Below are 23,980 nucleotides of genomic sequence, written 5' to 3'. Positions count from 1 at the left end.
GCATAACCTAGCTCCGGGACAAAATTCCACAGAGTCTTAAACCCCGCCGAACCAAAGGGCGGACGCTCGTCTCGCCTTCCACAGACAAACACTTAAATTTGCCCAGAACCTCGTTCTCAAAGGTGGAAGGACCCACAGGCTGTCCCCTAAGGTCGAGTCACCCTCCTTTAAGAGGCGACCCAGGTACATTACCCAATCCGTGTACTCTACACTGCCTCTGTCCAGCAGTGGACGAGCGCCGACTCTACACTGAAACCCACATGCGTAGTGCGCCGTACTCGCCTCTTGAGGCAGCCGACTGGCATTTAATGTCCAAATTCAATATCAGACCATCGCAGATTCAGTATCATAGAACTTAATTTTCAAAGTTTAGGTTTTTTTTAACTAAGTTTTAACAGGTACATAATCTCGCCAAACTCAGGCATGGCAGTTTGCAAAATTTGTTAAAATTTGCACTTACCAGTCTTTGTTGTGTGGAGATCCTGTTCGTGACGCCAATCTGTTAGGGAATTCTGCGATGTCAAAAGAGGAATCAGGAGGCAAACTCAGGGACACTCTGGAGACTCAGATGGCTTATGTTGAGAATAAGGTTTACTGAATTCAGGAGAAATGATACAGCGAGTAACACAGTGACATGAGCACTGGCAGCATCAGTTCTGAGGAGTCTCTCTGGTCTTGGGTACTTATACCGTTTGGAAGGCGTGCCATGTTGATGTTATACTCAATATAACCTTGTTGTTCTGACATCGTCAGCCAGATAGTTGGTCTGTTATCCCTATGTTATGTTTACCAAGCGTCTGTCTGTCTCAGGGTCATATTAGGGGACAGAGAGAACATACGCAAGTTTGTATCCTCTATCTAGGAGAACCATGAGTCAAGGGTGACCATTTGGGATGACTCAGCATTTAGGCTGTCATAAACTAGAACCACCTCAGTCATGAGAAAGTGAGGAATTTTTCCTTCACAAGTGACAGTATTTTTATTGTAGTAGTAATATTTGTGTAGTATTCTTATGAGTGACAGTATTTTTCTAACAGCTCTCATTAGTAGTGGTGGTGTACAGAATACTGTTGGATTATTTGGTTGTTTCATTAGTAGTGGTGGTGTACAGAATACTGTTGGATTATTCGGTTGTTTCTCAGTAAATATCAGTCACACACGCTGATGGTCTCAGAAGAACTTGCTTTAATGTGTTTCTGGTCGAGTTTTTAAAAGTCTCATCTTCAAATCAGACCAGTGAACCTAAAGCACCATGAAGTCCATTTTACTGGAGCAGTTTTGTACATTTCCAGCTTCACTGTGACGCTTCGTCTGTCCAGCTTCACGTCATTTTCCTTCACAGAGAATTGAGGCGGTCAGAGTTCTTCAGCTGGAGATTCTGTCGTTAGTTTCTGTCTGATAAATTCTGCCATTACTGGTGATTCTTCAAAGACTGAAACCTTTCTGGGGTCAGAGAGTTCAAACCTGCTGACTGTGATGGTTTCATTACAGCTGATGATCATCTTAAACATCTCACTGATGGGTGGTTTGACTACAACTGATGATCATCTTAAACATCTCAGTGAGGGTTTGACTACAGCTGATGATCATCTTAAACATCTCCCTGATGGTTTGACTACAGCTGATGATCATCTTAAACATCTCAGTGAGGGTTTGACTACAGCTGATGATCATCTTAAATATCTCAGTGAGGGTCTGACTCATGGTTCCCAGAAGATACGTCCTACAGACTACTGACATGACAGGGTGGTCCAGCTGTTTCCATGGTTACCTGGACGGTCAGCTGACTGAACACAAACATCAAACCTGAACCTGCTGGACCACATCAGTTCAGAACCAGAAGCTGCAGTCCAACTCCAAAGATCACAGGTGATCACGTCCTCCATCAGCTCTACGACAGCGTCCATGTTTGTCTTCTGCTCTTACTTGACACTGACATCACCAGTCTCCTAGTGACATCACTACTTCAGGGCCTCGCGAGTTTCTCCTGTCAGTCAATCAGATGTCGTCCTGCTCCGCTCGTTCTCTGGAGGAAACCCACCTGCCGACGATCACTTCCTGTTAAGACACAAAACTTTATGAGCAAACTTTAGTTTTATAGCAACCTGTGAACAAGTTTCCTTCAGGAAAAATAAAACAAATCTGAAATAAGAATCCTGGTATTTCATTAAATATTTTTTTTAGCTCATATAAGATCATTCTTAACTCATTTTGAGCAATTTGTAGCTCATATCAGGGAAATTTTAACTAATTTTGGACATTTTTTTGCTCATATAAGACAAATTTTGAGCAACTTTTAGTTCATATCAGACAGATTATAACTCATTTTGACCAACTGACCAAAACCAAATCATCTACAGGATGAGGAGATGGGGGGAGCTTCAGGAGGAACCAACTGGAGGTTCTGGAAGATGTTTCTAGAAATGTCTTCCAAAACCTCCAGCTGGTTTCTCCTGAAGCTCCTACCATCACCAGGACCTGGACTGAGAACCTCCACAGAAGTATGAGGAGACAACATTTATCTTTTATTTTCCACAGAGACAGAAGACTGAAGTCACAGACTGACATTACCTGAACCTTCAGTCTGCTCAGGCACTCAGGTGAGTCAAGCTCCGCCTCTGATTGGTCGGTCGGATAGACAACGTAACACAACATCAGCTCCTGTGAAACCAGCACAGTTCGTCTCCAGAGGAACACCTGCAGCAGAGTAAAGACACCTGATAGGTTGTTACCTTGGAGACATTGGCGGTGATCCTGCTGAGAGCTGCCAAAGAGCGCCAGGAAAACGGATGCAGCGCAGAACCCTCGAATGCATCGTCAGCCCGCTCAATGACCACGGAGTAGCTACAGGAGGAGGACGACATCAGGACGTTGGTGTTACAGCTGTGTGTGTGTGTGTGTGTGTGTGGGTGCCTGTGTGTGTCTGTGTGGGTGTGTGTGTGTGTGTGTGTGTGTGTGTGCCTGTGTGTGTCTGTGTGTGTGTGTGCCTGTGTGTGTCTGTGTGTGTGTGTGTGTGTGTGTGTGTGTTACCTGGCGTGGTAGAACGGCGGCCCTTTCCTGTACAACACTGAAAAACACAAAGAAGAAAAGTATGAGAACTAAAACACTGACATTAGACTCCTCCTCCTCTAGCATTAGACTCCACCTCCAGTATCTCTAGACCCCACCTCCCATTACTCCAGACCACACCTGTGTCTACATTAGACTCGACCTGCTGTAACTTCAGGTGTGTGCCTTACTGAGGTTGACGCCGTACTTGGCTCCGCCCCCTTCCTTAGGGACCCACCCCCTGCTGCGGAAGTGATGATAGGCTGCGTACGAGCTGACAAAGTCGGGATGCAGCGACCGGAACTTCCTCCAAAGCTGGACGATTGACAGGGGCTCCTGACCAATCCCAGGACAGGACAGGACAGGAATGAGGTCACAGACTAAAGGCGTGTGTCCACCAGATGTGATTTTCCCGCACAGCAATGCACCGCATCTGAAAATTGCACGGCCGGCGGGTGGTCACGAGCGGACCACAACATGGTCACATGACCGAGCTTTCAGCTTGACAGTCCGGCAGATGAGTCGGATAAACACAGCGACTCGGCCGCAACCGTTCCCTTTTATTTAGAAAACACTTCAGCGAAAAGTTTTTCTGAAAGCATTTGAGGCGAGAAATAATCTGTGCAGCAGCTGAATCTGTCCTGGTTTTATGTCACCGTCGGCTAGTTTAGAAGTTTGAGGACAGTTTCACGATGCGTGGGATCTCCACACGCCGCATCCAATTTTATTTTGAAATAAAACGAGGACAGATTCAGCTGATGCACAGAGTATTTCTCACCTCAAATGCGTTCAGAAATACTTTCCGTTGCAGTGTTTTTGTAATAATAGGGAAAGTTTGCGGCCGAGCCGCCATGTTGGTCCGGCTTGAAATCCAGGAGCAGACCAGCCCCCGAATCGATGCGTTTGTCCAATCAGGAGCAGGCAAGGTGCTTAAAGAAAGGTCGGCAGGTGTTGAACACCATGGAGGAGAAGCTTAGAACAGCTGGATCTGCGCACGCATCATAACCATTAGTGTTTTTGAAATAAAAAGGAAAGTTTGCGGCCGAGCCACTGTGTTTATCTGACTCATCTGCCAGACCGTCAAGCTGAAAGCTCGGTCATGTGACCATGTAGCAACCTGCTGTTGCTCAGAGCTGTCATGTGACCATGTTGTGGTCCGCTCGTGACCGCCTGCCGGCTGTGCAATTTTCAGATGCGGTGCATTGCCGTGCGGGAAAATCACATCTAGTGGACACACGGCTTGACACCAAATTTCAGTTCTAAAAGAAGAATGACAGACAGACAGGTACAGACAGACAGGTACCTGGTGCATGTGGACAGACAGACAGCCCAGACCGTAGACCAGGAAGAAGGCCTGTGCGAGCAGATAGACAGACAGACAGACAGGTGAACAGGTAGAATCCAGATCAAACGCTTACTTCCTGACTTGTCTCCATGGCATCAGCATTAGAGGATCATGGGTACTGTAGTATTTAGAGACGTGTGTGTTACCTCCTCCAGACTGAGCTGCAGATACTCTGACAGCGACAACGGAGTCCGTCTGACCTCCCTGATCTGCACAGCAGCCTGCAGATACACAAAAACACAACTCAATAACACAATTCAACAACGCAACAACTAAACAACACAACAGCACAACTGAACAATACAACTTAACAACACAACTCAACAATACAACGAAACAACACAATTCAACAACACAACTAAGCAACTCAACAACACAACAACAACACAAAAACAACAAAACAACACAACTAAACACAACAACATAACACAGGGTCTCAGGTAAAGACTCACCTCACTGTCAGAGACCACCAGGACAAAACCAGGACCTGGAACCAGAGAACCAGAACCAGAACCTGGACCTGGACCAGGTTCAGAGTCAGAGTCAGAGAACGAATCAGAGTCCGGGTTAGGGTTAGCCCTCTCTGTGCACGGAGAGGCTCCGCCCTCTGGCCCCGCCCTCTCTGTGCACGGAGAGGCTCCGCCCTCTGGCCACGCCCTCTCTGTGCATGGAGAGGCTCCGTCCTCTGGCCCCGGCCCTTCCTGCCCATTCATCATCTGCCCCTCCCCCCTCAGGTCCTCAGTCCCTATTGGCTGAGACAGCTGGAGCAGAGTCTGATTGACAGCTTCCTCGTCCAACCCTTGAGCGGAGAGAGTTGCCCCCGCCCACCTGAGCAGCTCCTCATACCTGCGACAGAGGGGGAGGGGCAAGATGTGACATCATCAAGAGGGCAGACAGTGACATCATCAGGTGAGAAGAGTGTGACGTCACTGACCTGGCCTGTGACACGAGTGGCAGAAACAAACCTTCGTGTTCTGGAACAGAAACAGACCAGCTGACTGCGGCGAGCAGCACTGATTGGATACCAGACAGTGATGTCATTGTGCAGGTTTAAACTTACCCTCCCATTGGTCAGAGATGCTGTGGTCCGGCCGGGCTCTGGACAAGACGCCTTTCCCGAAAAACCCCTGAAGGCGCAACAAGGGTTCAGCCTGACAGACGAAGCTCAGGGAAAAACATCCAGAACTAGACCTGGTTTAATTCAGACCTGGTTTATGTGATGTGGGTTAAGTCAGACCTGGTTGTGGATCTTCTGGATCTGCTCAAGGTCCCGGACCAGCACGTGTTGGTTGATGAGCTCCGCCCTGAACAGGCTCCTCTCCTCCGGTCTCAGGCTCACTGGCAGCGGGGCCTCGTACTCCTCCTGAACCCGGGTCCGTCGCCGGGGAGCCCGAAACTCCGCCTGCATCCTGCCGGGACAGGTAGAGATCGGGTTGAACCAGCAGAGGCCGGGTCCAGTTCTAGTGAGACGATGCTAACTGTTAGCTGCTTGGCTTCTGCCGGTTTGTTTTGCTGTGGACGCCACGGTGTCACAGAATCTGAGTCCGGCTGGAACTGTCGGCCTGCTATCGCAGTTCCTCCTGTCTGAGCATGCGCCGTAAAGTCTTACCAGAAGAAAGCCCCGGAATGTGTGTGAAATGAGAATGAAATGATTATGAATTTACTCATTTATTGTCTAAGATTTGCTTCAACCCAGTAAACTTTGTGAAGAAAAATATTTTTTCATAGATTTATTGTAATTTTACAGATATGTATTTTTATTAAATAAAGGGTTAAATTCCAGTTTAATGCTGTCAGTATATTTTTAAAGTTCTTTAAATCAAAGACAACAGAAACAGAAGGAGGTTCAGTCATTTTACACGTGTGTTCGTTAAATGATCAGATTTATTTGACTGGTTTCATTGCAGACGATTTACCAACAAACATGTTGAATAAATGTTTTCATGCGTATAGACTATCTAGAAGTTCAGCTGTTCTGTCAGAAAACAGTTTTTATCTTCATAGTTCAACTTTTATTCCACCTGCTGAAGAGAAAATCTGAACATGTTCATATGAACATGAGAGAAACATGCTAAAACGCGTGTTAGTGCAGACGTTCAGACACACTGAGAAACAGACTTCGTCCGTGTTGGACTCTGTGAGGCTCCATGCGGTGACTGGACCAGGACCAGAATCAGCACCCAGTCCCTGAGACCCACCAGACCAGCAGGGGGGGTTCAGATTCCTCAGAGACCATTACCATGGAGATGATGGTCAGACAGGGTCAGCGTTCCCATGGAGAAGACGGTCAGACAGGGTCTGCGTTACCATGGAGACGATGGTCAGACAGGGTCAGCGTTACCATGGAGACGACGGTCGGACAGGGTCAGCGTTACCATGGAGATTACGGTTGGACAGGGTTGTTGTTACCATGGAGACGACGGTTAGACAAGGTCAGTGTTACCATGGAGACGACGGTCGGACAGGGTTGTTGTTACCATGGAGAAGGTGGTTGGACAGGGTCAGCGTTACCATGGAGACGACGGTTGGACAGGGTTGCTGTTACCATGAAGACCATAGTTGGACAGGATCAGTGTTACCATGGAGACAGGGTTCCGTTTCTGTGGTAACAGAGCTGAGTTTGGTTGAAACTCCTTCCAGTGGTGTTGAGTCTGGTTTAACTGCTGACTGCTGCGTCCTCCTGTCTGTCCTCCTGTCTGTCCACCAGGTAGTACTGGTGTCTCTGGAGGTGCTGGTACAGCGTGGTGTATTTGGACACCCTCCTCATCCTCGGCAGGATAAAGCTGCGAGTGAAGTCGTCTCTGCTCAGAGAGCTGCGACCCTCGGCTGTCAGGACGCTGTTCACAAACTGGAGACAGAAGCTGAAGCAGTTATGGTCATCCTCATCGAACCTGAGACAGGCAGACAGACAGACAGTCGGTCAGACAGACAGTCAGACAGACAGATAGACAGTCAGTCAGAAAGACAGTCAGTCAGACAGACAGACAGACAGACAGACAGGCAGTCAGTCAGTCAGTCAGTCAGTCAGTCAGTCAGTCAGTCAGTCAGTCAGTCAGACAGACAGAAAGACAGACAGATAGTCAGTCAGACAGAGACAGGCAGTCAGACAGACAGACGGACAGACAGACAGACAGACAGACAGTTAAATGGTGTCAGGTGTGACTTACAGTCATAAACTAAAGTTTCCATTCACTATGCAGATCATGTTGATCAGGTCAGTCTTGAGTTTCCAGAGACTCCTAGAACTCTGAATGTGTTGTCTTTCTGACTTGGTTCTTTAGGTTCTTGATGGATCTAAGTCAGGACTTTGGGGAGACCAGTCTAGAACGTTCATTCTAGCCTGATGGAACCATTTCTTCACCATGTCTGATGTGTGTTTGGACTCATTTTCTGGTTGAAACATCCAACTGTGTCCAACATCAACCTTCTGCTGATGGTTTTAGGTTCTCCTGAAGAACGTGGAGGTGATCCTCCTTCTTCATTATTCCATTTACTTTGTGGAAAGCTCCAGTTCCACAGAGCATGATACTGCCACCACCATGCTTAATGGTAGGTTTAGTGTTCTTGGAGTTAAAAAAAAAAGACCCACCCAAGACAGTCCTAAAACAGTCCTAAAAAGATCTTAAACCAGGACCACAATCAAGCCTAAACCAAAAAAATGTTCAGAACCAGGCAGAATACAGTCAGAAACCAGTCCCAAAAGAATCATGACTAAAACCAAACCTAAACTACTCCTAAAAAAAGCCCAAGACCGTCTGAAACCAGTCCTCATCCAGGACCAGATCCAGAGTAAAATAAATCCTAAACCACCTTTAAACCAGGAGAACTAAGACTGGAACCAAACATAAACCAGTCTCAAGAAAGTCCAGAACCAGTCCAACATCCCGTCTGAAACCAGTCCAGAAGCCCTTCTACAAAGCCCTAGATCATGATACTGCCACCTCCATGCTTTATGGTAGGTTTGGTGTCTCTCAGTGGTCTCTCAGCAGCAGGTGGTAGTTTGTGTTTTCTCTCTGATGGTGGCAGTAACACACCTGGACCATGAAGATGTATCTGTATTGTTATATTGTCTAGTACAGGTCCCTTAGTGTTGTTTGTCAGTGACTCAATGTTGCCTTGTTATTTTATTTAAGGACAGGTCTCTCTTGAGAATGAGACTCAGTGTCTCAATGAGCCTACCTGTATAAATAAAGGCTAAATAAAAAAATTTAAAAAATTTTTTATTCTGGATCTGAAGCTGCTTTCAAACGGCTCCAAGTGACTTTCTGACTGGTTCTTGTCAATGATTTTCTTCTTCAGATCTTTGCTGAGCTTCTCAGACTTTCCCCCTGTAGTGTTTGAGTCTAATGAGTGGATCTAATGGTTCTATTTAAACTGGATCAGAGGAGTCAGCAGCTGTAGTCGACTGGAATCACTCAGGAGAAGTTAAGAGGCCATGGAACTTAGGAAATATGATAACCACAATTTTCTACATCACCAAAACTGATAATTTAAGTTAATGTTTGTATATTTATGATCCAGCTGGTTTAGTCATATTTCCAGAAGACCTTTAATAAATCTAAAAGAACCAAAATACAGGATTTTCAGTGACAAAGATTCATGTTTCAATGGTTCCAGCTTAAATTCAGAGTTCTAGGAGTCACTGGAGACTCAGACTAATGGTAAACATGGACTTATTGTGGATATAAACTTTATGACTGTACCTGTCTCAGGTGTGTCAGCTGGTAGTTACCTGTGCCAGGCTGGGTCCCACATGGGTCCGTTAGAGAAGCGGTCCAGGTACTGGTCCCACTGGGCCAGCAGGTGGAACATGTCGGGTCGGACCAGAGGAACGCTGACGCAGCGCTCCCATCCAGTCTGGTCTCTACGGACGCCTCCTCGAGTGTAGTTAAACACGACTCCTGCACACACAGGTAACCCACAGGTGATCACCTGAGACCTGCCCTGCCCCCTCTACCTGTCTACCTGTCTGTATCTGTCTGTCTCTACCTGTCTGTCCTCTTCAGCACCAGTGTCCAGGTGAGTCCTACCTTTGGTGTTGGAGATCCCAGTGTGCAGATCAGACGCCCCGTCAGAGTCTCTGAGGAACAAACAGCAGGATGCACTGGTTATACTGGTCAGACTGGTTATACTGGTCAGACTGGTTATACTGGTTATACTGGTCAGACTGGTTATACTGGTCAGACTGGTCAGAATGGTTATACTGGTCAGACTGGTTATACTTGTTACAGCAGGTCAGTGTTCGAGAAACAGACTGGATCCTGGTTCAGACTGGTTTGTTGTTTACCTGTGCAGGTGTTTACCTGTGCAGGTTGTCGTGTGCAGGTGCGACCAGCAGACAGCAGGAGCTCTTGTGTCCGTTGGTGAGGGGGGACGGCAGGCTGACCGGCGCCTCCTGCAGGCGGATCCCCTTCAGCTCCTCCCCACAGCTCGGACACTCATCTGGCAGCGAGAAGCAGAAGATCTCCTTCTGACAGTGACTCAGCCGGATGACGCTGCGCTCCATCGCCCAGTCCCAGTCCCAGTCCTCCTAATTCTTCTCCCAGTCCTCTCAGTCCTCCCAGTGCTCTGCTCTTCCTCTCGTGTCTTCTCCTTCTCCTCCTCTCTAACTTGTGGTTTCTTCTCCCCTCCTCCTTCTCTCCTGGTTGCCTAGTAACGGCCTATCAGGTTTCAGGTGCTGTCAGACAGACTGTCATGTGACCTGGCTCATCTGTTGCTGCTCTGGCCTGAATGGGTGACCTTTGGACTGTGTGGGCGTTGTTGTCTTAGAAACCAACCTGCATAGAAATGTCGGCGCCACTTGAATGCTGCAGTGCATTCTGGGACTTTACTGAGACTTTAGTCACAGACAGATAGACAGACAGACAGACAGACAGACAGACAGGTAAATTTTTAAATATTGACACCAATACGTCATATGTGGTGTTTTACAGCAAATTTGCGGAAAAAAAAACACAGAATTGTAATGAAAAAGCCTGAGAGCCCACTTTGTCAGTACACTATAGTTTCTCCAAACACCTGTCTGTCTGTCTGTCTGTCTGTCTGTCTACCTGTCTGTCTGTCTGACAGACAGACCTGGTAGACAGACAGGTAGACAGAATGTAAGTCAGCAGTGTTTCCATCTCACCTGTCGGAGTGATCTGATCTGTCAGCTCAGGTGTGTCTGCTTCCGGGAACAGAATCCTCACCTGAAGACAAACATCACGTGTCGTTGTCTCCTTCTTTATGATGTTCTGGTTCCACAGAGAACCAGAACTTTGAACATGAAGACAAATGAGGAGAAAAAAACTGCTCTGAATTCTGATGAATGAATAAAAATGTTTTTTTTAAAAATTTTTTTAAATATTTTTTTTATCCAGGTGTGTACCAGGTGCTTCTGAGGACGTAAACGCGACACATCAGGCTGTAACGCGATAAAAAGCTGCAGCAGGAACAAACTGAGTCATTGCAGTTCTTCAGGTGACCTGTGGGGGCAGCAGCTCCTGTCTGGTCCGCTCAGAACAGCAGCAGGAGAAGAAGAACCCTGTGGAACCTTCCTGCTGTATCTGCGGCTCCCCGTCGGAGCGCTTTCACCGAGACACCGGAGGACAACTTGGAAGCAGCCGTCGAAGCTGAAGCTCTGGAGATGAGCACCAAACAGGTGACCTGCAGGTGAGTCCGTCTGCCGCACACCTGTCCGTCTGTCTCGCGCTCTGACTGTCTGTCGTCGCTGCGGACGCGTTAGCTTGGTGCTAATGTTTTTAGCCGTTAGCTCACCTGGTTCAGCCCGCAGCAGGGCGGGACTAGAGGTCGGAAACCCGGGACTGACCTGTGATCTGCTGAACCGTCACCCGGTTAATCGATTAAACGGTGAGATCTGAAACGATCATAAATGTTCAGGAGGTCAAATCAGTGTTTCCGGTTGGTTACCGTCAGACCGGAAGTTCAAACGGTCCTGGGTAACAAGTTAAAGGTCGAAAAGATTCAAACTCAGTGAAAGTATTTTAGTTAGTGGCTGTTCTGTTCTGTTCTCACAGCTAGTTGGCCCCACAGCTACGTAGCCCCACAGCTAGTTCGGACCACAGCTAGTTAGCCCCACAGCTAACTAACCAATAACAATCTGACCAGCTCGTTAGCTTCACAGCTCGTTAGCCTCACAGCTAACCATCTGTCCAGCTCGTTAGCCTTACAGCTGGTTAGCCTCACAGCTGACTAACCAGTGACAATCTGACCATCTAGTTAGCCTCACAGCTAACTAACCAATAACAATCTGACCAGATTGTTACTGGTTACACAGAGCTGGACCCAATAGCAGTCCAGCTCTGTGTACCCTGCCCCCTGCTTCCAGGTGAACCAATCAGAATAAGCCCACCAGGTTTATTTACTTCCTGCTTCTGCTAAACTCTAAAACATCTAAAACTCACCAGATGTTCCGCTGTTAGAGTGAGCACAACAGTCTTCATGCACTGAGAACACTCAGATTACTGATGGTTAGAGTTAACATGCTGTAGGCTAATGTGGTTAATGATAGCATTAGCTACAACTATAGGAGGATCCTTAGAGTTAGCATGCTGTAGGCTAATGTGGCTAATTTTAGCATTGGCTACAACTATAGAAGGATCTTAGAGTTAGCATGCTGTAGCCTAATGTGGCTAATGCTTGCATTAGCAACAGCTATTGGAGGATATTAGAGTTAGCATGCTGTAGGCTAATGTGGCTAATGATAGCTTTAACTACAACTATAGGAGGATCCTTACAGTTAGCGTGCTGTACGCTAATTTGGCTAAAATTAGCGTTAGCTGCAACTATAGGAGGATCCCTGGAGTTAGAGCATCGTGTGACTAATGTAGCTAACATTAGCATTAGCCACAACAAACAAAGAATCCTTAATGTTAGTGCACTGTACAGCTAATGTGGCTAACGTTAGCTTTGATGGTCAGATGTCTGTGTAAATCCTACCACTGAGGGACATTCAGAGATGTTAAATTTTAATTTAAACCAGGACTGGGTTGGTTACTGTGTTATCATGTTAGCATCCGTTAGCTTCTCTCCTGGGGTCCGTTTCACGAAGCAGGTTTAGTGAAAACTCTGATTTTGTTAACCCTGAAATGAGGGAAACTCAGTGTTTTCCGTTTCACAAAGCGAGGTAACTCAAACCAGAGACAGAGGGGTAACTCTAGCCTGTTTCACAAAGAGGGGTAACTTAAACTCTCGGTCAGTTACCATAGTAACAGACTCTATGACTCATAACCTGGTCGGGACCAGGTTTTTCTCAGTAAACCTCGAGTTTCTCTCAGTCTCCGCCCTCTTTCAGTCACACACGCCATTTGATTTCCTCATTCATTCAGTCATCAGGTGAGTTTTGGCGAAGTCTAGTTCTGCCGTCTATAAATGTCATGTCCGTTTATTAACGATCCAGTGGATGAAGGAGCAGCATTACTGCACAGAGAATTAAATATTTGTCGGGAGATTGTTTTCAGACCGCGCATAGATGTTTTGGCATTTCCGGACAGTTATCTTTTTGAATGGTAGCGTTTCACCTCACAGTCCATAATCTACATCCAACCTAATCCGTCCTTACATTTACAACTTTACCAACCACAGTCATGCTCTCACATCCCAGCAGATATTGTGTGTTGTGCTGCGGTTCTTTGTGACTTTTACCATCTTTGTGGTTTCCCCTGGACATAAACCTGTCAGAGCCATCAAGGCTCTGTGTGTGTGTGTGTGTGTGTGTGTGTGTGTGTGTGTGTGTGTGTGTGTGTGTGTGTGTGTGTGTGTCTATATATATATATATATATATACATACATACACACACACAGAGAGCCTTGATTGCTTAATTGTTTAACAGAACATGATATGGATGCACACATTTAGGCTGTGTGTGGGATAAAACCACTGCACAGTCAAACAGCCACTTAATATTTAGGCTACTTTACAATGTAAAACATGATCAAAATGAGGTAGCTCCATGAGATTATGCTGACTTCTTACCTGTTTGAACAATGTTCTTATATTTCATCTTAAGCTTCTCCCCTGCAGGATTGCACCTCAATGAAATAACTTAATAGGCTACTATTCAAACAGTTTTCCCCTGTAATATTATTGTGATTTAAACTTACGCATTGACAGGGCAGCAATGTTCTCCCACACCGTCTCCCTCTCTTTTGCAGCTGCAGGTGCTGCACTTCTTTCTAAAAACGTGTTCAAACTCGCTATATAAGCGCATTAAGATTTCCAATTCAAACGGTGTAGTCCTCCGCTTCCCCGTTGCCATGGTGACTTATTGAATCAGCGCTCCATTGATCCTGGCTTTTCAGAGTTGTGGTGCACGTGCTTAACTCTGGGTGAAACTACTCTGAGTTGATTTAACCAACTCAAATCAGCCGTTGTGAAACCGAAAACTCAGAGTTTTCTATCTCAGAGTAGATCAACTCAGAGTTCAGGGTTAAACTCAGAGTTTGTTGAACCTGCTTCGTGAAACGGACCCCTGCTCTCTGTGCTCATTAAACTACACTTTTATCCAGCTGAACTACAGTAAAGCTGCTCTCATTTCCAGATGTTTCTGTTGACAGACAGCAGAACAAGGATGAAACAGACAGCATGCTAACATGTTAACCAGCAGTAGCATTATTTAAATACTGATTTTATATCGTCATCTGACAAACACACCAGTTAAAAACATTCACACTGGTTTACTGGAAAATGATCCTCAGAGAGAAAGTTAGACAATAGAAAGGCTCATTCGTCTGTCAATTACAGACAGAGAGAGTCTTCTTCATGAAGGGGCGGGGCCAGCAGCAGCTCATTTAAAGCTACAGATACTGAAATGGTTTAGAATAAAATCAGCATTATAGGGTCTGGAGGAATCAACCATCTCTGACTGAAACATTCTGAGAACATCAGAGACTTTATTCATCTGATGGAAACAGAAATGATGTAGAGCTTCAACTGATTTTCAGGAGGTTAGATCAATCTTTGAGTAAAGTCGTTCCTCGCCCTGAGGGTGGTTCAAGGTTACCTGAAGACGACGTTTCTTTGAGGAGATTCAAGGAATGATTCAAATATGAAAGACTTGAACTGCCAGCCAATCACAGAGCAGTTTCTAATCTAATGCCATAGCGATGGTTTGAAGGTGCTGATGTCACTTCCTGTGTTCCAGGTATTTCCTCCATGGCGTCTGCAGGGAGGGAAGCCGGTGTCTGTTCTCTCATGACCCAAGCAGCAGCAAACCCTCCACCATCTGCAAGTTCTACCAGAGAGGAGTCTGTGCTTACGGAGAGCGCTGCAGGTAACTAACCGACAGGTGACTAACCGACGGGTAACAAACTGACAAGTAACTAACCGACAGATAACTAACCGACGGGTGACTAACTGACAGATGATTAACCGACAGGTAACTAACCGACAGGTGACTGTACCCAACAGGTAGGGATGCAACGATACTTGATTTTTTATTGAACCGTTCGATACGCCCTCTTCGATTCAATACACAAAAACGTTCGATCCAAATGAAAGCAGCGCTCCCAAAATGTATTTTCTGAACTTTTTCTAGTGTGCTCTCGCTAAAATGCTATGGGCGCAACCAAGGCTGAGCCCTCTGCCTTGAAAAGCTCCCAGAAAGCTCCTCCCCGCAAGCAGCCCGCCTCCCCTCACCCCCCAAGCTGCCTGGAGGGCGGGGGCTACCACGCTGCTGTTGTTTGAGGGAGAGGTGACAGACACGAGGATCATGGCTAGCGGGGAAAGACAAAAGTTTGAGGAGGCGGCTTCTACGTCGTACAGATCCGCTGTATGGCAGCATTTTGGGTTTGCTGTTGATTATAATGATCAGGGGACGAAAATGGTGACTAAAACAAAAACTGTGTGCAAGTATTGCCTTACAACTATACCGTACATCACGGGCAACACGACCAACATGACCACTCATCTCCGCCGCCATCACCCAGACAAGTCATCTGCGAGCGGGGCAGAAGACAAGGTAACGCGACCCAAGTCTCAGAGCAGCATAGCGGACGCCTTTCAAAAGAAGTACACTTTCACCTCCGATAAACATAAGAAAATCACACGTGCTGTTGGAACATTTGTTGCCAAAGCTTTGCAGCCTTATTCTGTGGTTGAAAATGATGGCTTTTCGTACCTTATGAAAACTGTTGATCCACGATATGCTATCCCCTCTCGTACATATTATATAATGTTATGCACTAAAATGCATGTTTTTATTATGGCATTGTTATTTTTGCTTGTTAGCAAAATTAAAAAAATATATATCGAAAGAGGAATAACACTTGTATTTTTTTTTTCAGAGCATTAAATGTATTGAATCGAACCGAAAATCGTGTCCCTCATATCGAAAATCGTACCGAACCGTGACTTAACTGTATCGTTGCATCCCTACCAACAGGTAACTAACTGACAGGTGACTGTAACTGACAGGTGACTAGTTGACAGGTGACTAATCGACAGTAGGGCTGCAACAACAAATCAATAATAATCGATTATTAAAAACGTTGGCAACGAATTTCATTATCGATTCGTGCGTCACTCGCCATGTCGCGGCGCGTCTACTTCACCTGCAGAGCTTTGTCAATGCTGGCTGACTGAAATAAAGTTTTTTTTTTTTTTTTAAATAACTCAACCTGTAGAGCGAGTTGAACAGAACGAGGTGGCGGCAAAGCGAAAGTAAATTCAGAGTAATTTCAACCAAACATGACGGACACGGAGAAAACAGTCACACCGAAATCCTCAAAAGTGTGGCAGCATTTCACGCTTCAAAAAGTAAAAAACATGCGTAACATGCAAGCTTTACAAAAGTGATATGATGTACGGGAGCACCACGATGATGATGCAACACCTGAAACGGAAACACGTTGGAGTCGCCGATGAGGAAGAAGGAGCTCAACAGCAGGTAAATCACTACATTATCCTACGTTTGTTCTGTTTTTAAGTGAGAAAACGTAACGTTAGTCTGTCTGGTAGCTCTCCTGATGCTAGTGTTTGTTAGCTGATTAATGACAGTGATAGGGCACGTGTGTGTGTGTGTGTGTGTGTGTGTGTGTGTGTGTGCGTGCGTACTTTGTGTTTTGCTCTTTGGACTACTTACTTGCCTTAACCTAATACTGCAAATAAAACCAGATAACTACTGAGTTGTAAATTGTGCTATAATACATACTCATACTATCTTTCTCATTTCATGAACAGCAAACAATGACAGGCTTCATGATGAGCAAGACATCATGTCCACCACAGCAAGCATCTGTCCTGACTGAGAGCATCCTCAACATGATGGTCACTGAGATGAGGCCTCTGTCGATGGTTGAAGACGAAGGCTTCGCTACAAGGATCTTATTTGTTCTGTCAGTCCAAATCTTCTCTTTCTGAATAAAGCGGCGGAAATTAAAAATGTGTTGTTTTTTTAATCCGATTCATCGATTAATCGAAAAAATAATCGGCCGATTAATCGATTCTTAAAATAATCGTTAGTTGCAGTCCTAATCGACAGGTAACTGTAACTGACAGGTAACTGTAACTGACGGGTAACTAACCGACAGGTAACTAACTGACAGGTCACTGTAACTGACAAGTAACTAACCAACAGGGGACTGTAACCGACAGGTAATTAATCGACAGGTGATGGTAACTAACTGACAGGTAACTAACCGACAGGTGAATGTAACTGACAGGTAACTAACTGACAGGTAACTGTAACACACAGGTGACTCTGACAGGTAACTAACCGACAGGTGACAGCACCCAACAGGTAACTAACTGAAAGCTAACTAACTGACAGGTAACTAACTGACAGGCAACTAACCGACAGGTGACTGTAACTGACAGGTAACTAACTGACAAGTAGCTAACTGACAGGTAACTGTAACTAACAGGTAACTAACTGACAGGTAACTAACTGACAAGTAGCTAACTGACAGGTAACTGTAACTAACAGGTAACTAACTGACAGGTAACTAACTGACAGGTAACTAACCGACAGGTGACAGAACCCGACAGGTAACTAACTGACAGCTAGCTAACCGAGAGGTGACTGTAACTGACAGGTAACTAACCGACAGGTGGCTGTAACTGAAAGGTAACTAACCAACAGGTAACTAACCGACAGGTGGCTGTAACTGACAGGCGACTAACCGACAGGTGACTCTAACCGACAGGTAACTAACCAATAGGGGACTGTAACCGACAGGTAACTAACCGACAGGTGACTGTAACTGACAGATAATGAACCGACAGGTAACTAATCGACAGGTGACTGTAACCGACAGGTGACTGTAACCGACAGGTGACTGTAACCGACAGGTGACTAACTGACAGGTAACTGACCGACAGGTGACAGCACCCGACAGGTAACTAACTGACAGCTAACTAACTGCCAGGTAACCAACACGTGACTGTAACCGACAGGTAACTAACTGACAGGCAACTAACCGACAGGTGACTGTAACTGACAGGTAACTGTAACTGACGGGTAACTAACCGACAGGTAACTAACTGACAGGTCACTGTAACTGACAAGTAACTAACCAACAGGGGACTGTAACCGACAGGTAATTAATCGACAGGTGATGGTAACTAACTGACAGGTAACTAACCGACAGGTGAATGTAACTGACAGGTAACTAACTGACAGGTAACTGTAACACACAGGTGACTCTGACAGGTAACTAACCGACAGGTGACAGCACCCAACAGGTAACTAACTGAAAGCTAACTAACTGACAGGTAACTAACTGACAGGCAACTAACCGACAGGTGACTGTAACTGACAGGTAACTAACTGACAAGTAGCTAACTGACAGGTAACTATAACTAACAGGTAACTAACTGACAGGTAACTAACTGACAAGTAGCTAACTGACAGGTAACTGTAACTAACAGGTAACTAACTGACAGGTAACTAACTGACAGGTAACTAACCGACAGGTGACAGAACCCGACAGGTAACTAACTGACAGCTAGCTAACCGAGAGGTGACTGTAACTGACAGGTAACTAACCGACAGGTGGCTGTAACTGAAAGGTAACTAACCAACAGGTAACTAACTGACAGGTGGCTGTAACTGACAGGCGACTAACCGACAGGTGACTCTAACCGACAGGTAACTAACCAATAGGGGACTGTAACCGACAGGTAACTAACCGACAGGTGACTGTAACTGACAGATAATGAACCGACAGGTAACTAATCGACAGGTGACTGTAACCGACAGGTGACTGTAACCGACAGGTGACTAACTGACAGGTAACTGACCGACAGGTGACAGCACCCGACAGGTAACTAACTGACAGCTAACTAACTGCCAGGTAACCAACACGTGACTGTAACCGACAGGTAACTAACTGACAGGCAACTAACCGACAGGTGACTGTAACTGACAGGTAACTGTAACTGACAGCTAACTAACTGCCAGGTAACTAACTGACAGGTAACTAACCAACACGTGACTGTAACCGACAGGTAACTAACCGACAGGTGACTAACCGACAGGTGACTGTAACCGACAGGTAACTGTAACTGACAGGTAACTAACCAACAGGTGACTGTAACCGACAGGTATCTAACCGACAGGTGACTGTAACCGACAGGTAACTAACCGACAGGTGACTGTAACCGACAGGTAACTAACCAACAGGTGGCTGTAACCGACAGGTAACTAACCGACAGGTAACTGTAACCGACAGGTGACCCTGAATGGGACAGGTGAGGAGGTAACGTCTGCATATGTAGATGACACTCACCAGGTAAAACCTTTGCATCAGTACGAACTAGGGGCTACGTAGCTTGCTGCGCATACTCAGGTGAGTGTGACTTGTGTGCAGGTACGATCACATCAGACCTTTGTTCAGAGCAGGAGGGGGAGGAGCTTCAGAGGATCCTGCAGGTGGAGGCGGAGCCGGAGGCAGAGCTGGGAGGGGTGGTGTCAGGAAGGTGGTTCTGAGAGACAGAGGTGAGGAACACTCAGCTGTGTCATCACACGTCCAACAAACTCAGTCTGGTTGGTTTGTCCTGGTTCATGGAACTGTGTCCAAAGAGTCCCAGTAGAACCCTTTAATAACGTCTGTCTGGGGGACCAGAACCATGACCCAGTGGAACCACTGCCTCTGTCTGTAGTCAGGATGTTTTCAGTCCTGTAGAGGACGACCCGGTCCAACCTCTACCTCTGTCTGTCTGTAGTTCTGGGTTCTGACGGGGTGTTCGGGGGTCCGGTTGATGCCGTGGGGTTGGAGGTCACGGCGGCGGCGGCTCCACAGTCATACGTGGATGCCATCAGGACGGGCCTGGACGCTGCAGCACCAGAACCAGGTTGGTACTGTCTCCATCTAGAACAGCTCACCTCCACTTTACCTGTCTTACTCTGCTCACCTGTACTCTTTGTAGCTCCTCCCTCGGTGGGTGGGGCTTATCAGGACCTCCCACAGCTGTGTCCATATGCAGCTGCCGGACACTGTTACTATGACGACACCTGTCCATATTTCCATGGCGACCTGTGTGAGGTGTGTGGACTACGCGTGCTCCACCCCCACGACCCTGAGCAGAGGAGGATGCATGAGAAGGTGTGCACGTGACTCATCTTAGTGGGTCAAGTTTAGAGTCCTGCAGCTCTGAGGAACCAGAACATCATGGAAAAGGACTCAGATGTCTTCAGTCAGTACGACACAGATGTCTTCAGTCAGTAGGACTCAGAGAGGTCTTTAGTCAGTAGGACTCAGATGTCTTCTGTTAGTAGGACTCAGGTGTCTTCAGCCAGTAGGACTCATGTCTTCAGTCAGTAGGACTCAGAGATGCCTTCTATCCGTAGGATTCAGATGTCTTCTGTCAGTAGGACTCAGATGTCTTCAGTCAGTAGGACTCAGAGATGTCTTCTGTCTGTAGGATTCAGATGTCCTATATCTGTAGGACTCAGATGTCTTCAGTCAGTAGGACTCAGATGTCTTCTATCTGTAGGACTCGGATGTCTTCAGTCAGTAGGACTCATTTAGGACAATCAGCAGGTCCAACAGGTGTCCCTCTGTCTCCAGGTGTGTCTGCTGGCCTTTGAGGCCGACATGGAAAAGGCGTTTGCAGCTCAGCTCAGCCAGGACAAGGTGAGTTCCTTCAGTCACCTGTGTGGTTGCTGTGGTGACGGTGACGCTGACCAAGGTTGCTTTTCAGGTGTGTTCCATCTGCATGGAGGTGGTGGTGCAGAAGGCCAACCCATCCGACCGCAGGTTCGGCATCCTGTCCTCCTGCTGCCACACCTTCTGCCTGGCCTGCATCCGACAGTGGCGCTGCACCAGGAACTTCTGCAACAAGATCATCAAGTAAGTCCAGCACAAATGAGGACAGTCTGACAGGACAGGTGAGGACAGTCTGATGTGAGGACAGTTTGATGTGAGGACAGTCTGATGTGAGGACAGGTGAGGACAGTCTGATGTGAGGACAGTCTAATGTGAGGACAGATGAGACAGGTGAGGGCAATCTGAGGTGAGGACAGTCTGACAGGACAGCTGAGGACAGTCTGACGGGACAGGTGAGGACAGCGTGTCTGACTGTCTCTGTGTCTCAGGTCGTGTCCAGAGTGTCGTGTTGTCTCTGAGTTCGTCATCCCGTCGGTCTACTGGGTGGAGGACCAGGAGGAGAAGGACCGGCTGATCGACCTGTTCAAGTGTGGAGTCAGGTGAGACCTCTGGAGGCCAGGTGACGTCCTCAAGATGTCACGGCTGCACTGAATGATTAACAGATACAGCGTTCTCTGAATGTTCTCTGAGTGTTCTCTGAGCATTCTCTGAATGTTCTCTGAGCGTTCTCAGGTTTGTGGGTTTGTGAAACATCTGTCATAATCTGAGAGGAAACAGGTTTTCCTCGGAACATAATTCAGTTACAGGTCAGTTAAGGAGCTTCATTGGAGGGGATCAGAGACGGTAGCAGGTGTAGAAGCACCAACGGTTCTGCTACGTTCCACATACACTCAGTGGAACCTCATCGTTCTGTCTCTGCAGTAAAAAGGCCTGCAAGTACTTCGATCAGGGTCGGGGTTCGTGTCCGTTCGGAGGAAAGTGTCTGTACCTTCACGCCTTCCCAGACGGAACCAGAGCGGAACCCGACAAGCCCCGGAAACAGCTGAGCTCAGAGGGAAACGTCCGGGTAAGAACCTGAATCTGATTGGTAGTTGTAGTCCATCAGCTGGGATTTGTAGATTATGAGTTGTAGTCCATCAGCTGGGGTTTGTAGTTTGAGTTGTAGTCCTTCAGCTGAGGTTTGTAGTTTATGAGTTGTCATCCATCAGCTGGGGTTTGTAGTTTATGAGTTGTAGTCCATCAGCTGGCGTTTGTAGTTTATGAGATGTAGTCCTTCAGCTGGGGTTTGTAGTTTCCTGACTGTCTGTGTTCAGTTCATGAACAGCGTCCGGCTTTGGGACTTCATTGAGGAGCGTGAGCAGCGGTCGGCACCGCCTCTGCCATCCCTCGATGATGACATCACGGAGCTCCGGGAGCTCTTCATGCAGATGTCGGGGCCGAGCCATGATGACGCCGAGGCTCCGCCCACCACTGACCAGTAGAGGCTGTGTTAAAGCCACATTCCATCATGTGATCCGTCGTGTAGAATCATCCTGTCCACGGTGATGGACTCCAGATATCCTGACTTTATTTATTGTGTCTGATCTGCAATAAAACACAGATACCATCTGCTCTCTGCACTCATCAGCCAACGATTAGAGAAAATCAGCTGTTCAGATGCGCTGCTGGACCCACATCCAATCAGAAGCCTTGCATGAGCAGTGAAATCACAACAATTCAAACCAATGGGGTTAGAGATCTCTGCAGCTGTGAGATGTGATCGTTTTCGGTTCTACAGAGAGGTGGTTTAATTCCTGACATGAAATATTAAATAAATTAAAAAAAATTTAAATAAACAGCTGCTCTCAGATCTGCTGCTCCAGAGGATCCAATGAAACCTCCAGGTAGTCAGGAGAGGAACCTTCACAGAACTCTGAGGGTTCTTCACATCTAACAGGAGGTCCGACCTGCTTCATCACAGCTGACAGGAAGTTGATCCAGACTGGAGGTAAATCAGACTTTCAGAATAAGTTTTCAGATGTTTCTACAAACATCAGAACGATCCACCTGGAGATGGTTTCAGGATCTTTGGTTCATCTTCAGTTGACTCTCGTAGAATGTCTGTTTCAGTGTTTCTACAGTTTATCATACATCTGAGAGTAGATGCAACACTAAGGTTCATCCTGTAGAACCGACTGGAGTCACAGCTTGACTCCAGTCTTTATGAAGGATTCATTCCTGTTCTACTGAGAAGTAATCTGATTACTGTGAGGGTGTCGAGTTTAGAACCATGAAGTGATCTCATCAGTAGAACCCCTTAACGTTCCTCCTTTAGTTAGTTTTTGTTGCTTTCATGTCTGAAATAGTTTCACTGTTTGAACTGATGATAACCCAAAGAAACAACAAACTGTATTTTAAACTCTGTGGAAACATTAAAGAAACTCACTTTAAGTTCCATCTACCACTTCTGTTATTTATGAATAAATGGTCTGTTTCTAGCTGTGGTTCAGTCTGTAGAACCCTAACCCTGAGCAGCAGAACCCTAACCCTCAGCTGAGATCACCACCTATCAACAGATTAATCGAAGATTCATGATTTATGAACAAAAACAAAATGTCTGTAAAAACCTTCAGAAGACTGAATAATACTGAATAAAACTGGACAATTGGTGAATGAAGGTGAATGTTATAGATAATCGCTGAAACTGCCAGGTGATGGATGATTTAAGGTGGTAAAGGTGATCAAACTGCCAGGTGAGGGATGATTTAAGGTGGTAAAGGTGGTCAAACTGCCACGGGAGGGATGATTTAAGGTGGTAATGGTGGTGAAACTGCCAGGTGATGGATGATTTAAGGTGGTAAAAGTGGTGAAACTGCCAGGTGAGGGATGATGTAAGATGGTAAAGGTGGCTAAACTGCCACAGGAGGGATGATTTAAGGTGGTAATGGTGGTGAAACTGCCGGGTGAGGGATGATTTAAGGCGGTAAAGGTGGTGTAAGTGCCAGGTGAGGAATCATTTAAGGTGGTGATGGTGGTGAAACTGCCAGGTGAGGGATGATTTAAGGTGGTAAAGGTGGTGGAGGTGATGGATGATTTAAGGTAGTAAAGGTGATCAAACTGCCAGGTGAGGGATGATTTAAGGTGGTAATGGTGGTGAAACTGCTGGGTGAGAGCTGATTTAAGGTGGTAATGGTGGTGAAACTGCTGGGTGAGGGCTGATTTAAGGTGGAAAAGTGGTGAAACTGCTGGGTGAGGGCTGATTTAAGGTGGAAAGGTGGTGAAGCTGCCGGGTGAGGAATGACTTAAGGTGGTAATGGTGGTGAAACTGCTGGGTGAGGGCTGATTTAAGGTGATAATGGTGGTGAAACTGCTGGGTGAGGGCTGATTTAAGGTGGTAATGGTGGTGAAACTGCTGGGTGAGGGCTGATTTAAGGTGGTAATGGTGGTGAAACTGCTGGGTGAGGGCTGATTTAAGGTGGTAATGGTGGTTAAACTGCTGGGTGAGGGCTGATTTAAGGTGGTAATGGTGGTGAAACTGCTGGGTGAGGGCTGATTTAAGGT

At 46.5% G+C, this 23,980-nt stretch overlaps 3 protein-coding genes across 7 annotated transcripts; 1 reads left to right on the top strand and 2 right to left on the bottom strand.

Annotated features, from left to right (window-relative positions):
• Positions 1 to 1,162: 1,162 nt before the first annotated feature.
• tsen2 (TSEN2 tRNA splicing endonuclease subunit) lies at positions 1,163 to 5,963 on the bottom strand. Of its 4 annotated transcripts, none has more exons than XM_023274536.3 (11): positions 5,631 to 5,961; positions 5,454 to 5,520; positions 5,328 to 5,367; positions 4,846 to 5,239; positions 4,540 to 4,614; positions 4,352 to 4,402; positions 3,240 to 3,384; positions 3,031 to 3,067; positions 2,733 to 2,844; positions 2,572 to 2,618; positions 1,163 to 2,058 (listed from the first exon to the last, which is right to left on the bottom strand). In XM_023274536.3, the coding sequence occupies exons 1-10, from the start codon at positions 5,799 to 5,801 to the stop codon at positions 2,589 to 2,591; spliced, it is 1,122 nt and encodes a 373-aa protein (XP_023130304.1). In that variant the 5' UTR covers positions 5,802 to 5,961; the 3' UTR covers positions 1,163 to 2,058; positions 2,572 to 2,588. The 4 variants fall into 4 exon arrangements, 3 of the variants coding, with proteins under 3 accessions (XP_023130304.1, XP_023130302.1, XP_023130303.1); XM_023274534.3 differs by having other exon boundaries at positions 2,572 to 2,661; positions 5,631 to 5,957; XM_023274535.3 differs by lacking the exon at positions 2,572 to 2,618 and having other exon boundaries at positions 5,631 to 5,960.
• Positions 5,964 to 6,259: 296 nt separating this feature from the next.
• Positions 6,260 to 9,985, bottom strand: LOC111571427 (MKRN2 opposite strand protein). Of its 2 annotated transcripts, none has more exons than XM_023274565.3 (4): positions 9,697 to 9,985; positions 9,383 to 9,473; positions 9,126 to 9,294; positions 6,260 to 7,241 (listed from the first exon to the last, which is right to left on the bottom strand). In XM_023274565.3, the coding sequence occupies exons 1-4, from the start codon at positions 9,897 to 9,899 to the stop codon at positions 6,901 to 6,903; spliced, it is 804 nt and encodes a 267-aa protein (XP_023130333.1). In that variant the 5' UTR covers positions 9,900 to 9,985; the 3' UTR covers positions 6,260 to 6,900. The 2 variants fall into 2 exon arrangements, with proteins under 2 accessions (XP_023130333.1, XP_023130334.1); XM_023274566.3 differs by having other exon boundaries at positions 6,909 to 7,284; positions 9,424 to 9,473; positions 9,697 to 9,980.
• Positions 9,986 to 10,870: 885 nt separating this feature from the next.
• mkrn2 (makorin, ring finger protein, 2) lies at positions 10,871 to 22,870 on the top strand. Its single transcript, XM_023274543.3, has 10 exons — positions 10,871 to 11,044; positions 14,536 to 14,664; positions 19,202 to 19,329; positions 19,557 to 19,685; positions 19,761 to 19,936; positions 20,402 to 20,467; positions 20,535 to 20,683; positions 20,929 to 21,039; positions 21,362 to 21,506; positions 21,754 to 22,870. Exons 1-10 carry the CDS (start codon positions 11,019 to 11,021, stop codon positions 21,919 to 21,921), a joined length of 1,227 nt encoding a protein of 408 aa, XP_023130311.2. The 5' UTR covers positions 10,871 to 11,018; the 3' UTR covers positions 21,922 to 22,870.
• Positions 22,871 to 23,980: the final 1,110 nt, after the last annotated feature.

Source organism: Amphiprion ocellaris, chromosome 5 (genome assembly GCF_022539595.1).
Source record: "Amphiprion ocellaris isolate individual 3 ecotype Okinawa chromosome 5, ASM2253959v1, whole genome shotgun sequence".
NCBI lineage: Eukaryota > Metazoa > Chordata > Actinopteri > Pomacentridae > Amphiprion > Amphiprion ocellaris.
This window is presented reverse-complemented; position numbering and strand designations above follow the sequence as displayed.